The 13,264-nt window shown below is 51.8% G+C and overlaps 1 protein-coding gene across 1 annotated transcript; it reads left to right on the top strand.

Moving 5' to 3' along the window:
* Positions 1-855: 855 nt before the first annotated feature.
* DCST1 (DC-STAMP domain containing 1) lies at positions 856-12,682 on the top strand. The gene is made up of 16 exons (XM_044448398.1): positions 856-934; positions 2,631-2,756; positions 3,190-3,264; positions 4,129-4,257; positions 4,593-4,732; positions 4,931-5,108; positions 5,334-5,477; positions 6,509-6,630; positions 6,727-6,887; positions 7,473-7,572; positions 7,882-7,977; positions 8,546-8,672; positions 9,807-9,923; positions 10,301-10,443; positions 11,880-11,993; positions 12,437-12,682. The coding sequence occupies exons 1-16, from the start codon at positions 856-858 to the stop codon at positions 12,680-12,682; spliced, it is 2,097 nt and encodes a 698-aa protein (XP_044304333.1).
* The last annotated feature ends 582 nt before the right edge of the window (positions 12,683-13,264 follow it).

Genomic DNA, 13,264 nt, shown 5'->3' with positions numbered 1-13,264 from the left:
AGCTGGACTTCTGAGGGAAGAGGCAGTGCGTTTCCTCAAATCCCCCCCAGCACAAGAGACCAAGCCCAGTAACATACTTTTCTGCGCCTTGGAATGGCGTGTTCTCCAAAGCAAGCAGAACGTGGTCCTTTTGTGATGGAACAATTTTCATCTTTGGGCTGTGCTACTTGAGATGCTGCTTGTGGGGGGAATGCCATCCGATGGCGGGAGGTTCTTCTGTGCAAAAATTAAAATTCCACCCTCTCCCCGCACGTAGAAATCCAGCATCTCAGGGAGAGTTGTGCCTGACAGGCTAGCTTTCTGTGTGCAGGGAATTGAGTAGCACTTCGGCTCTGTTGAGGAGCTGCATCTGGTGAACCTGCCCACGCCAGTGGTAGAACCTGGACGCAAGACGGCCCCCTCTTTGATGCAAGCGAGGCTTCACCTTGGTGCCCCAGAGGTGGAACCAGGTGAAGGCGAAGTCACCAGAGCTTAGCTGTGAGTTGGGCACCGAGCCACGTAAGAGCGATTGTGGTCCAAAGGCAGCTGATGCCTTCACGGGAGTTGTAATCCAACACTCCATGAGGGAGCCAGATTTGGGGGGGGGGGGGGGGGAGCCTTAGCCATGCTGGCTGAGGATTATGGGAGTTGTAGTCCAACGTATCCGGAGGGGCCTAGACTGAGGCTTTACAACGGTGGGGAGGGTACACAATTATTCTCATTGATCCCGCCGGTAAGGTACACAATTTGAAAGCGTCTTGTTCAAGTTCTTATTTTTATTGTCGTCCCTGCCGTGTGTTCAGTATGAAGGACGGGGTACACTCCTTTTCAGAGAGTCACTGTTTATCGATTTGTTTAGCAGGGATATTAGCAGCCATGGGACCCCAACTATCCAAAGGGAAGTATCGAAGAGTGAAGAAGCAGAAGGGCCCACGGCAAAAGCCCGCCAACACCAGTAAGTGGCGCCTCCGCTGACCCTCCTGTGCCCCCTCCCCAGCCCTGAGGACAGTCAAAATCGACAAGAGGGAAAAGGGTGCGCACGGGTTGCCCTAAGACCCTTCCAGTCGGCCCCCCGTCCAGAGTTGCGGGTGCTTCTCGGTGGTGACCCCACACCAGCTCCCCTCCCAGGGTGCTTCACAACCAGAAAAAAGTCCTCAGACTTCCAGCATTCCCAAGGCTTCGGAAAAGTCTTGTAATTCCCAGCGTTCCCGGGCAAAAACATCCTAGCCTGTTTGAGAAGAGAATAGAGCAGGGAGTTGGATGGCCTTCTACCATCAATTTAACGCTTTGACAGGCACCATTTCTGTGGATCTAAAACTGAGACTTTCAGCAACAAAAGGTGTACCCGGAAACCTACGGAAGTTTGTTCGGAAGAAGTTGTCTCGCTCTGCCAGATGCTGAGGTTGGCCTTCTGGCCCACGTGGCCCTGAAAAATGCAGCCTGCTTGAACTTGGCTCTTGAAAAATCTCTCACAATTGTGGGCAATGATGCACTTTTAAATAATAATAATAATAATAATAATAATAATTATTATTATTATTATTATTATTATTATTATTATTATTATTAAAACATTTCTATGCCGCCCCTTGCCGAAGCCTCGGGGCGGCTTACAACACAATAAAATACAATAAAATACAAAAATAACAATATAAAATTAACAATAGCAATATAAAATTAATGAATTAAAGACTGAATTAAAGTCCTGTGCAGTGAGAATGAATGCATGACCATAAAAGGGGACCGTTCGTTTTCAAGCTTGGAAGCAGAAATGTTTTCAGTCCAGCCATTGAGCAGTCTGACGACTCTTGCTGCATTTGAAGCTATATTCCATTGTCAGATTGGTTTGGGTGATATAGACTGCTCAAATTAAATATTTAAATTAAATATTTAACATAGAAGAGTGGAGGGGTTTTCCTCTTTTTTAATTAATGGTGTTGCAAGCAGGTATGCTTATCTCGTCCTCACTGTTATCTTGCTTTTTGCCCTCTTCCCCTCCCTTTTTACATTTTGGGATAATTGCGAACAAACAAAATGTAGAACAAATATTTAAAAAATAGACATTTAGAGTAGACAAACCTCAGGGAATAAGGCCACAAAGTAAAAACAAACCTGATGTTTCCAGCGTAGAGAAAAATTATCCTCTGAGTGAACATTCTCTTGCAAGTGATTATTCCAAAAATTTATAAATAGACATAATCTTTCAACAAAAAAGAATCTTTCTATAAAATTATCTCGCTGGGTATTTTCCTGAAAAAAAGTTACTTTTATCACAAACAATGTCGCATCTTTGCAAAGACAAAACAAAAATAGCTCAAGTCTGTGTGGATTCCCAAATTTCTGCTGGCAAAACAATCCATCTGAAAGAGTTGTTGTTGTTGGATTGAATGAAATTTCATAGTCCATCTTTTTATTTTATTTTATTTATTAAAACATTTCTATGCCGCCCCTTGCCAAGGTCTCGGGGCGGCTTACAGCATCAAATACAAAATACATTAAAACAATGTATTGTCTTGTCTTCCCTTTTATGCCAGATTAGCCCCTTCCCATGCAAGGACAACCCCCGGGATAAAGAGTATTGCTAACAGAGTTGGAATAGCATTTTGGGAAAACCTGCAGGTGCAGCTCTCATCCTTTTGGTCTCCCCACAGCTCTGAAATGCATCTTCGGCCTCTTGCTGCCCCGTTTCTGCTTCACGTTCCTATATAGCCAGCCTGATGAATTTCGACCCGCCAAGGTTTTCCTGGGGGCTGGAGTGGGAAGTTTATTTGCTTTGGGTAAGTCTATTTTGACTCACTTTCTTTTTAAGGGAAGGGGGCGGTTGGAAAGGGAAGAAGGTGCAACCTATCAGGTATTGCTGGAAGATGGAGCAGGGCGAATGAGGCAGAAAAGACATTGGGGCAGGAAAGGTTACGTTTTTATTAAATGGGGTTTGCTTCCCAGGGTACATCCCCCTTTCAGTTTGCAAATTCCAATCCCTTTTATTTCAGGGGTGCTGCACCTAAGGCGTTGGAGCCAAACTGGGGTTCACCAGAAAGCCACCTTCCCCAAAAAATGTACAGCTTTTAGGGGTTTCCTCTTTCTGAAAGGTTGAAATGGCCTTCTGTGGCTGCCTTCCTGGCAGAAAGCTGTACTTTAAAAGGTGCTTTGAAAACTATTCTCTTTGGCCTCTCCGTCTTCGGCCTGGGCTGACACCACCTTGCTTTTCAGGGCTCTCCTTCCTTCTAATTTTCCCCATGACCATCACAGAGGAGCATAAAATCGAGCTGATGTACAGCATGGCAGGTAGGCGCCAGGTAGGCGTGGATGAGAGAGATGCCAGGGGTGGGAAGGTGGGAGGATGCAGAAGGCACTTGAAATGTTCCCGGGCTACAGGTGTGATAACTCAGCATTCAGAGATCGTGCCCCAGAAGCGTCACTGAAAGGGCTTTTGTGGACAAATCGCTATTGGTATCCGATCCTGTCTAGTTCCAGGCCTCTGGATGGACAAAGGGATCCGGATTTCGAAACACAACCCCAGCCTTATATATTTATCGCATGTGCATGCTGTCCCACAGCCAAAGGCTCTCTGGGTGGGTCACAGTGCAGTATAAATACATTTAAAATACAGATAAAAATAAACAATAGTGAGCAAACCATAAAACATCGTAAAATTAAAATACAATAGAAACACAAGCATATAAATAGGAAAGAGGGGGAAAACAACACAATAAAACCAATAACAATAACCATAAAACAACATGCCAGCAGCATGCAAATAAGGACGTCTTGACTTGGCACCAAAATCCAGTTTTGCGCCTCCCTTGGAGGGAATTCCAAAGGTGAGGTGCGATGACCAAGGAGACTCTTTTCCTTGGCAGCTCCCCCTACACCTCATTTGTGGGGGTCACAAAGGAGGGCCTCCATTGATGACCTGAGTGGTCTGGTGGGGATATATGGGGACAAGCGTTCCTTTAAGTACCCTTTTCCCAGTGAAGCGTCCCCCTGAGCATAACATGCTGGTCCAATCCCCCTCCATCCAGACTCCCCTTCCCATAGGTTTTGTGTTCTTTCTGCCCAGTGCAGACCAGTTGCAAAGCTGGAAGTGCAGTAAAACTGCTCTCCTTTTTAGTCTCCCGGTTCTGAGCCCCCCTCTCTCTTGCTCACCAGGTGTGGCTGCCTTAGGCTGGGCCACCTCTCCGCACTTCCGTTGCGCCAGCCTCATGGTGATACCCAAATTCCTGGGCAAAGAAGGGCGGATTTACATCCTCACCTACGTGTTGGCAGCAGTCTATGACGGCAAGAGAATGGCACCCCTTTCTATTTCCCGCTTGTGTGTGCCTGCGCGACTCCTTCCTACCTTGTTCTGGGGCTCAGCCATTCCACTACACCCCCGGTACTCTGGGTGTGCATCCGTGTACACAGCTTTGTGTGTGCTCTCCCTTGGTGGCCCCCGAGGATTTCCTGAGATGGACTTCGGCCCTCGGGCTCCACGAGGTTCCACACCTCTGTGCTCCAAGGCTGGGCGGTCTCAGCACTGGCCCCGCCTGATGACCGAGTCTGTGGGTGCGAGTTGCTTTCCCCTGCTTGATGCCCTCCCTGTCCCCCACCCCATGCACCTTCCCTGCACCCAGGCCCGGTGGCAAACATCCGGCACAATTTGGGCGAGGTGGTCAAGTCCATCAGCTGCACGGTGGAGCTGCAGATCGAGAATGCCAAACGCTCGTGGAAGGCCTCCCTGGCCCCACTGCGCAAGATCCTGAAGGACATGGTGGTGAGAAGGCCTGCTTTAAACTGGCCAGAGGAGGGGGGTGCTATTCGGGCCTGCCCAGCACCGGGTTCTTCTGCCACATGAAAACACAAGATCTGCACTGGATTGGATCAATGACCTATCAGGTTTGGTCCTGTGGCCCTAAGCAGTTGAGACAGGACTTTGTGGGGATCTGAACGCCTGTTCACGTTTCCGTTGCAGAGGAGTGGAGAGAAGCTGAAATCCGAGACCCAGGTGGTCTCGGGCTCCTTCTCAGAGCTGAACAATCAGGTGGCCAGCCAGGCCGGCTACGACGTGCGCTTGGTGAGGGAAGCGGTGGGGAGAGCCAGCCCTTCCACCCAGGAGGTGTACGAGGCGAAGACCCGGCTGCGTTGCGCATGTGAGCTCGCGTGAACGGGGAGGACCGAGCGCGGAGGGGCTGAGTGGCGACCACGTTTTAAGCGGGGGTCCACCCGCATCACCCGCCTCTGCAGAAGAGAGGAAAATCAAAGCAGAGGCAAAAGCGTTTGCGATGAAGCAGAGCGTGTGGAAGGATAAAAGGTGGCATTGTCACCAAGCAACAGAAAAACAGAGGTAGGAAGATGCGGCTCGGCTCTCTTTGCAGACATCATAGACCAAGCCATTGCGCGCTGCAGAAGCTGGTTCGACACCAAGCACCGATCCTGCCTGCGCACCATCGCGGTGCCCCTGCTCAACCACCTGCTGTGCATCCCCATGAAATTCACCTTTCTCTGCAGTTTTGCCAAGCGTGAGTCACAACGCCGATGCCGTGGACGGGAGGAATTGGGTGGATTCGGCTGGTCCCTTTTGACAGCCGTCCAATCTGATGGCCGTTTTGTGGACGTGAATTCCATACTCTAACCCTGCATTGTCGAAAGCGATCTTTGCTTTTATCTGTTCTGCATCTTTCACCGATCGGCCTCGTTGGATGACCTCTTTGGGGTCTAGGCTGATGAGAAAGGGAAAGAAAAGTCTCTTGTCCGTTCTCTCCATACCAGGCATAATTTTGCACATTATTTCTCCCTCCCCTTTTATTAATTTGTTTGTTTATTTATTTAAAATATTTATATCCTGTCCTATACATGGGGCTTCTCAGGATAGCTTACCAGAACCAAACAATCAATCCATAGCCAAAACAACAATTAACAATAATTAAAATGTTCACGAAGCCAACAGAAACATATTGCCAATGAGAGCAAAATCCAAATCAAAATAAAGATCAAAATCGAAACAAAACCAAAACCAAAATGTTATTTGCATTTTTTTTTTTTTTTGAGCTAAGATGCTCCCAACCTAGAAAAAAAACACTGAAATAAAGGGAATTATCACTGGTCTGATGAATCAGAGGCAAGTTTTCTGTCGACCTTTTCATTTTGGAAAGAGGATGGCCTGTATCACTTTAAGGAGCAGATGCCAGGGGAGTAGATGAAGTGGGGGGGGGGGGACAATAGAATATTCCTCCACCCCCACACAGAATATAATCACAGCAGGGAGAAGGTTTGGCTAGAACTGAAAATAGTCCCTGTCTGTAGAAAGCAGGCACTGCAGAAAGAAAGCTATTCTAGAATCTTTGCCCTTGAATCCCAGCTTGAAGGGGGGTGGTTGAAGTGTCTGGGGAGGTTCTAGGATCTGGAGGGGGTGGAGCACTCCATCCTGCCAAGTTCCACTCTACCTGCAGCCCGAGGTGGTACAGCCCGGCCCTCGGAAGTGGTACAGCCCTACCCAGCCCCGCCTGCCTTGTCTCATATCTCAATCCCTGGCCCGTCTTCTCTTCCGCAGTCATGCATGTGTGGTGCCGGGACAAAATCCCCGTGGAAGGGAACTTCGGCCAGACGTACGACCGGGTAAACTCCTCCGTGGACAGCTTGAACCAGGACTTCACAGCCAGAGTGGTGTTCACGGTGCGGAGAGGGGGCCTTTCTCTGGCAGGGGGATTGCTCGGGGGGCTGGGGGGCACCTGTGTGACTCCCCCCCCCTTTCCTCCCCATCCTGCCCAGGAAGAGCATCAGTCCATGCTGGTGGGGGCCGACCTCTCCTCGCACAAGCATCTGGTGGACGACGTGAACGAGCAGCTCGTCGAGCACGGAGCCCGCCTGGGCACGGCCATGTCCGTCCTCCGGGTCCTGCTCTCCTGCACCTTTGTCCTCATTTTCGCCTCGTGAGCCGCCTTGCTTGGGCCTCCTTGGGAGGGGGGGGAAGAGGGGGAGAAGCAGCCGGTGTCACAGTCAGTGCTGAGCAGGGAACCCCCCCCCCCGCTTAAAAGCACATGGGGCTCACCCACTTGCTGCAAAGACCTGCACCAACAACACAATTCCAGGGCTTTTCATCCACTGGGAGCAGGTCTCCTGTACAGTGGAGGGGTGGGAATGGCCCATTCCGGACCAAGCCGCCCCCAAATACTTTGCAACGCAAGAGGAAGCAATAGATGATTCCTGGGAAAGGGTCTTCTGCCCTCTCCAAACTCAGAGGGAAAAGGGAAATGTGAGAGTTTGCAGGATGACATCAGCACCCGTCTAATGAGAAAGTGCCCGTGTGGTGTCTCTGTGAGCCCTGGCTCCACCAAGGAGTCCTTCCAAGCCATGAGGACTAGCTGCTTGCTCATTCATCTTTTAACGGCAAGCCCAAGCCATGATGCTGCTGATTGGCAGGTGGGATGGGGGTGGGCCTTGGTATGCTTATAAGGGGCAGATAAGCTTCTGTTTCTCTCCTTTTCCTATCTCACCCCCCATTTTATCTTTCCAAGGGCATTTTCCTATACAAACCGTTACAACCAGGACATCCGCTTTGACAATCTTTACATCTCCCGCTACTTCCGGCAGATCGATGCCCGCCGTCGGAAGCAGGTAGGGTCAGCTATCCAGATCACGCCCAGAGCAGCGTGGTGCTATGTACAGAGAGGATCAGGGCTCTGGAGGCGGAGGACAAAAAAATATACCCATTGCAGGCGAAAAATGGAAGCCGAGCTGCTGGCATGTCAGAGTGGGAGCAGTTCCGAGGATGGGCAGCCCGGTCGTCGGAACAGTGGGCAGACGGGTGGGCCTTGCTAGTTTGAATTGCTAGGTGCCGGAGGAACTGGGATCTGGGTTTCCTCATCTCCCCTCGGGCTGCCAGCGCTCTCCTTTCTGTCTTTTCCCCGCATGGTGATCCCGCAGAAGAAACGCACGCTCCTGCCCTTGCGGCGCGCCGAGCAAAGCAGTGTCATCGACCCTTCGCACGTCGCTTTCCAGCCGGCCGAGACCAAGAACGTGGTAAATGCATGGCGTTCGGGGCAGAGAACTACAGGGGTGCTGCGGAAAGTTGGAGGGAGCCTTAGAGGGGTCAAGACGTGAAATTGGGCAACAGGGTAGTTGGAGTCATGCAGTACTTTTTTGCAGCTGCATAGAAAAGGTGTTGCGGGAGGCAAAGTTGCCATGAAGCTTCTGCATTCCTTCTGGCACGGGCTACCAAAGGTAGATTGCACCTGAGCATGGAGGCTCCATTTAGCTTTCCAGATGGCTTCTTTATTTGAAAGAAAAGAAAACCCAACTTTAGCCTGGTCTCCACCACATGCTCCAGAGCAAAGCACTGAAACAGTAAACACATCCTGACCATTTTAAACATTTTAGACGGAAGGGCAGGAAACTCCAGCGGCTTGGCTGATGGGGGCGTCTGGAGGGTCCCTGGGTTGGATATGGACATCCTCATGCTCGGGGCCTTTCTTTCCTGTCCTGCTGCCGGCCACGACTTTCTTCCTGCAGGGTTTGCTGCCACCATCACGGCTTAGATCTCCCTCCCCTGGGCCTCCCCCCCCTCCCTTCCTGCCCTGCTTCTTTGCAGATGCTGGAGTTACTGGGCTGCATGCCAGCGCTGATCTTTCTCACGATCGCTTGCACCCTGGATTTTCTGCTCTACACCATCTTCAGCACCATCCGACACCACTCCTTTGTCGAGTACTCCTTCCACAGTGAGCATGACGTGCTGCACCTTGTTCCGCCCCCAACCTCGCCCTGGAAGGGCGGCTTCCTTTCCCGCAGTCTAGCCCTGCCTTTCAACATCAGCAGAGTGTGATAAACACACAGAACTGGCCGCAAGATGCAGTGGTTAGAGTCTAAGACCCGGACAAGGGAGATCCAGGTTCTGGTCCCCACTCCGCTCAGTTTGTGCCAGTCACTGACTCCCAGGTGGCAAAAGGTATACAGGTGACCCCGTGGCATGGACCGCCCTTGGCAAGAGCCCGACGGTGCTGCCTTCCGGCCCCAGCTCTTTCTCTGTATGCTACCAACCCTCTCAGCTGTACCCCCTGCAGGCCCGGTTTCTACTTCCTGATAAATTGCTGCCCAGGTTTTTCATCTTTGGGGAGACAGTGAGGATAATGTCTCAGGATATGCTAGCAGGAGCTGCGGATTCTGACCTGGCTCCCCTGTTCCCCAGAATCTTTACAAGTTCTGTCTGAATGGGAGTGTGTGCCTTCGGGTGGACACAGGAAACCAAGGCGCCCCCTGTGGCTTGCCCTTTTGGGGCCGCCCCATGAAGGAGCGTATGCTAAGCGAGATCCCGGCTTTTCAGCCCCGTGAGCTGCCCTGTTGCTTTGAAAATGATGGCTGTGGCAGAATCGATGCATGCATCCGGTGCCAATCAAGCGTTTTGCCGAAAAGCCGCGAGGAGGGGGCTGCATCCTAGCCGTGGGCTAGACAAAGGTGGGGGTCCCCGAGGTGAGGAGAGCAGAGTCAGAATGCAAATGCATTTTAGCATGAACCTTTCCGAGCGATCATTAAGAAACAGGCCGAATTCGAAGAGGAGGCAGGGAAACTGCCTAAGCACAGTGGCCACCTGTGGGCAGAGAGAAAGGCACAGAGTTATGGGAAGGGTGCATGGTCGCCTTGAGAACTTGGGGGCCCAGATGTGGCCCACAGGCCCGGGGTTCCCCCCGTGCCATGGACTGACGGGTTCTGTGAGACGTTTTGCAGGAAAGCCACGCTCAGGAGGAGGCGGGAGACAGGTAGGGCTGTGCAGGTATATGAGGACCCCCAGGAGGAAAGGTGAGTGGGGAGCCTGTTGAGTGGGCGACCTGCTTGTGGCTGGTGGTCTCTCTCTGCAGGCAGCCACCACCTGGAAGTGAAGGTGGGTGGGAAGACCATGATGGCCCGGCTTCTTCGGAGCACCATCGGGGCCCTCAACACCTCCTCCGAGATGCTGATGGAGGCAAACAACATACGTAAGTTGGGGAGCTGGGACACAGGCAAGATCACACGGTACGGGCACTTCGAGGGCACTGGTGGGGGGGGCATCTTTCCTTCACACTCTTTCCTTCTGGGGACGGCTGCCAAGAGACAAGCCATGCCCCAAACCCCGGATCTAGCATCCTCACTCCCATGGTGGGCAGCCAGGAGCCTTGGGCCAGTCCACAGAAAGCTGCCATGTGGCTAGTCCCTCTGGGAGGTGGTGGTAGACTGCTTCTGGCTATGGAGGTTCCCTTTAGCGGTGTCATTTCCTGACACCAATGCCATGCAGACATGCTGCTGAGCCGCAGCGACTTGATGTAGCTTTCACCAGGGTCGGGAAGTCTCGGCTCGCCATGTGTCCTCCTTTCAGAGTGCCTGCCGGAAGCACGAGGAATGAACCAGGATCAGTACCTGCACTGTGCGATTCCACTTGGTGTCTTGCTGCTGCTCTGTTTTGCGCAGGTTTACGTCTTCCGCCTCCGTCGCGTCATCGCCGCTTTCTACTTCCCCAAGGTGGGTTTGCCAGGCCCAGGACGGGAAGCCGGTTTCCCCACGGCCTTTGGAAGGCCTTGTCCGGCTGCTTTATGTTCACAGCATCGGAATTACTGACATAAGCCTTCCCATGAATATTATCACTCTTAGGAAACATCATTTCGAGGCAGCTCTTTATCCCAAAATCAATAAACCCCCAACAGATTCACCAGATGAAGCCGTGATAACATAAATGAAAACCGAAATTTCATTAAAATGATACTGGTCAGCTGCCAATTCTAGCAGTCAGGAAATGGGCAGAACTAGTAAATGTTTCTTTGCTTGCTGGAAAAAACGATTGACTTGTGTCTAAAATTCCCTACAAAGGCGTTGTATTTGTCCTAATTTGCTTGCAAAGTGCCTACAGTTTTCAACCGCGTTTTGTGACACCTTTAAGGGGTGATAAATCCCTTTTGGAATGAGTTTTCATAGAATCTCTACCTACTTCACCAGATGTATGAACTGGGATCAAAATGGGTTTTTTGCTTATAGCCTCAGGCAGTACAAAGGGTAAAAAAAAATCTAAAACAAAGGCATAAAATGCAAACATTTGCATCTCCCAATTCTCAATGCTATAGCTAAAATACCATTCCATGATTCATTTGGTAGCTTATCAGTTCTTCCCCTGACAGGGGTATACATACTTTCAGTATTAATTAACAGCACACAAGGCAAAGGTCTCCTTCCTCAGCCTCCACAGGACAAGGAATACGAAATGAAAATACTTGCAATCTGTACACATCCCAACAACTCTGCAAGGCAGAACATTTATTATTTATTGCATGTCTACGGTTAAGGCTTAGAATCAGAATAACCAAGGTTCTCCTTAAGATGCTATGGCCTGCAGCATGTCTGGAATGGACAGAAAGAATGAGTGGGGCAGAAAAACACCCCCAAAGCTGGGATTTAGAAAATCCCTCATGAGGCATGGGTACTTCAGCCCCATATTAGGGTTAAGATTTCAGCCCCATATTTCTATAGTGCCCATGAGCCAAAGATGAGCAGTGCATAACACTTAAAGCCACTGAATACAGCATGAGAAAACAGTGTATTTTTTAAAAATTAAACATGCAGTAGAAAAGTGTAAAAACCAGCCATAGTCTCAGGTTTTGCAAATACAGGAACTGATTGGAAAATGGCAGAAATGAAGACGACAAATGCCTTGGCATATAAAGAAATCTTTTCTTGGTGTCTAAAGACACCAGCTGTGTCTCGGAGAAGCACATGCTTCTACCACATTCCATGGGCGAAAAGGCACACTCTTCATTTGCTGTGGGTACGTGGCGGAGGTTTCACAGTGGGTCTGTGAAAAACGGTGTCCTTCCTTTGCTGCCTTGGGCAGAGGGTCCTCTTCCAGACCTCAGGCGACTCCTCATGCGTAATAATGCAAAAGCATCCTTTTCTCCTCTCTTTGCTAGCGGGAAAAGAAGCGCGTTCTCTTTCTCTACAATGAGATGCTGCGGCAGCGTGTGGCCTTCATCACGGTGCAGCGGAAGCGCATCATCCTGCGGGCCCAGCAGCACAAAAGGCTGGTGAGTGGTCTTTTGGGACTTCTGCTCATGACAAAGCTAAAAGCCATGACATGAGAGGAAAAACCACCGAGGAGGGAGGAGGAAAGAGCGAAAGCATCAGTTCTTGGGTTCCTATGTCTTTCCTTTGCCATCCGAGCCTTGCTTTTGCGCATCAGACACACAGGCCTGGCACTGGGCAGCCTGCTCCGACCTTTGTGGGCAGGTGTCCCTGTTTCCTGCCCTTTTTGTTCCCCTCGGTCCTGGTTCTACCCTCCTTGCTGCAGAAGGTACGCAGGGCAAAGCTCCCGCTCGGTCATCCCACCCTTTGCAGGATCCGCTCTGGCTCAGATTGGCTCCCACAGCTTTGCAGCTTGGAGGCCTGGCCTTAAACCCGGCATGGCTTCCCCTTCGTTCTCCCCCGCACTGGCACCAAATGCCCCGCTCTTCCTTCTCCCCCGTTGTAGGAGAAGCCGTTCCTGGACCGCCTGGGCCACTGGCTTCCGTTCTTGCAGCGCTTCCTCCGCCGGCGCTGCATCCTGTGCCGCCTGCCCGAATCTCACAATTCCCGCCTGTGCCCAAACCCGGACTGTGGCAGCCTGTACTGCAAGCCCTGCTGGCAAGACATGGGCCGGATCTGTTACGCATGCAGCCCCGATCAGCCCCTCTCTGACGAAGAGAGCAGTGATGAGCAGGCGGGTTACGCCGACTGAGGCAGGGCCATGGGTGATGGGCTCTGGAGTTCTATTTACCTGTTATTAAATTGCCCGTTTGCTTTTCCTGCTCTCCTTGGAACTTCATCAGTGTTTGGTGGCAGCCGAGCAGGAGGGCGGCTGTTTGTGGTGGGGATGACACAGGATCAGAACTTGATCAGGAATTATACCCTGGGAGATTCGCTTCCCCTTTTCACCCCCTCACTCCCCCAGATTGCTGGGGGGGCGTATCTTTTGGTGGCCGGCACAAGAGAATCCCTGCCTTCGCCTGCAGGGGTGGTCATTCTGGCATCCCCACGATTCGGTGCCTGCGGCAGCAGCCCCGGCGGGGTGCCTGGGGGTCCTCCCAAGCCAGCTGCCCCTCCGCCCTGCCGTGGGGCTTTCCTGGCAAGCCCTCGCGGCGGCATTCCTCGCCGCCTCCCTCCGCGGGGCTGGGGAGGCGCCCCGGCGCTCACCTTTCGGCGGGTGGCGGGGCGCGCCCGCCCTGCGCCGCCGCCCAGCGGGAGCGGGTCCGGCCGGGCTGCGGGAGCCGGCGGCGGCCCCTCCATCCCGAGCGGGCGGGCGGCGGCGCACCGGACATAT

The sequence above is a fragment of the Varanus komodoensis genome, unplaced genomic scaffold (genome assembly GCF_004798865.1).
Source record: "Varanus komodoensis strain SLA01 unplaced genomic scaffold, ASM479886v1 scaffold55, whole genome shotgun sequence".
Classification (NCBI taxonomy): domain Eukaryota; kingdom Metazoa; phylum Chordata; class Lepidosauria; order Squamata; family Varanidae; genus Varanus; species Varanus komodoensis.
The sequence above is the reverse complement of the archived record's forward strand: the minus strand, read 5'-3'. Positions and strand labels throughout refer to the sequence as shown.

Bases quoted from the DNA above. Each gene is read 5' to 3' on its own strand.
- DCST1 (XM_044448398.1), top strand. From the start codon at position 856: ATGGGACCCCAACTATCCAAAGGGAAGTATCGAAGAGTGAAGAAGCAG. The intron at 7,978-8,545 runs GTAAATGCATGG...GCTTCTTTGCAG, and splicing joins CGGCCGAGACCAAGAACGTG to ATGCTGGAGTTACTGGGCTG. The intron at 11,994-12,436 runs GTGAGTGGTCTT...CCCCCGTTGTAG, and splicing joins CCCAGCAGCACAAAAGGCTG to GAGAAGCCGTTCCTGGACCG.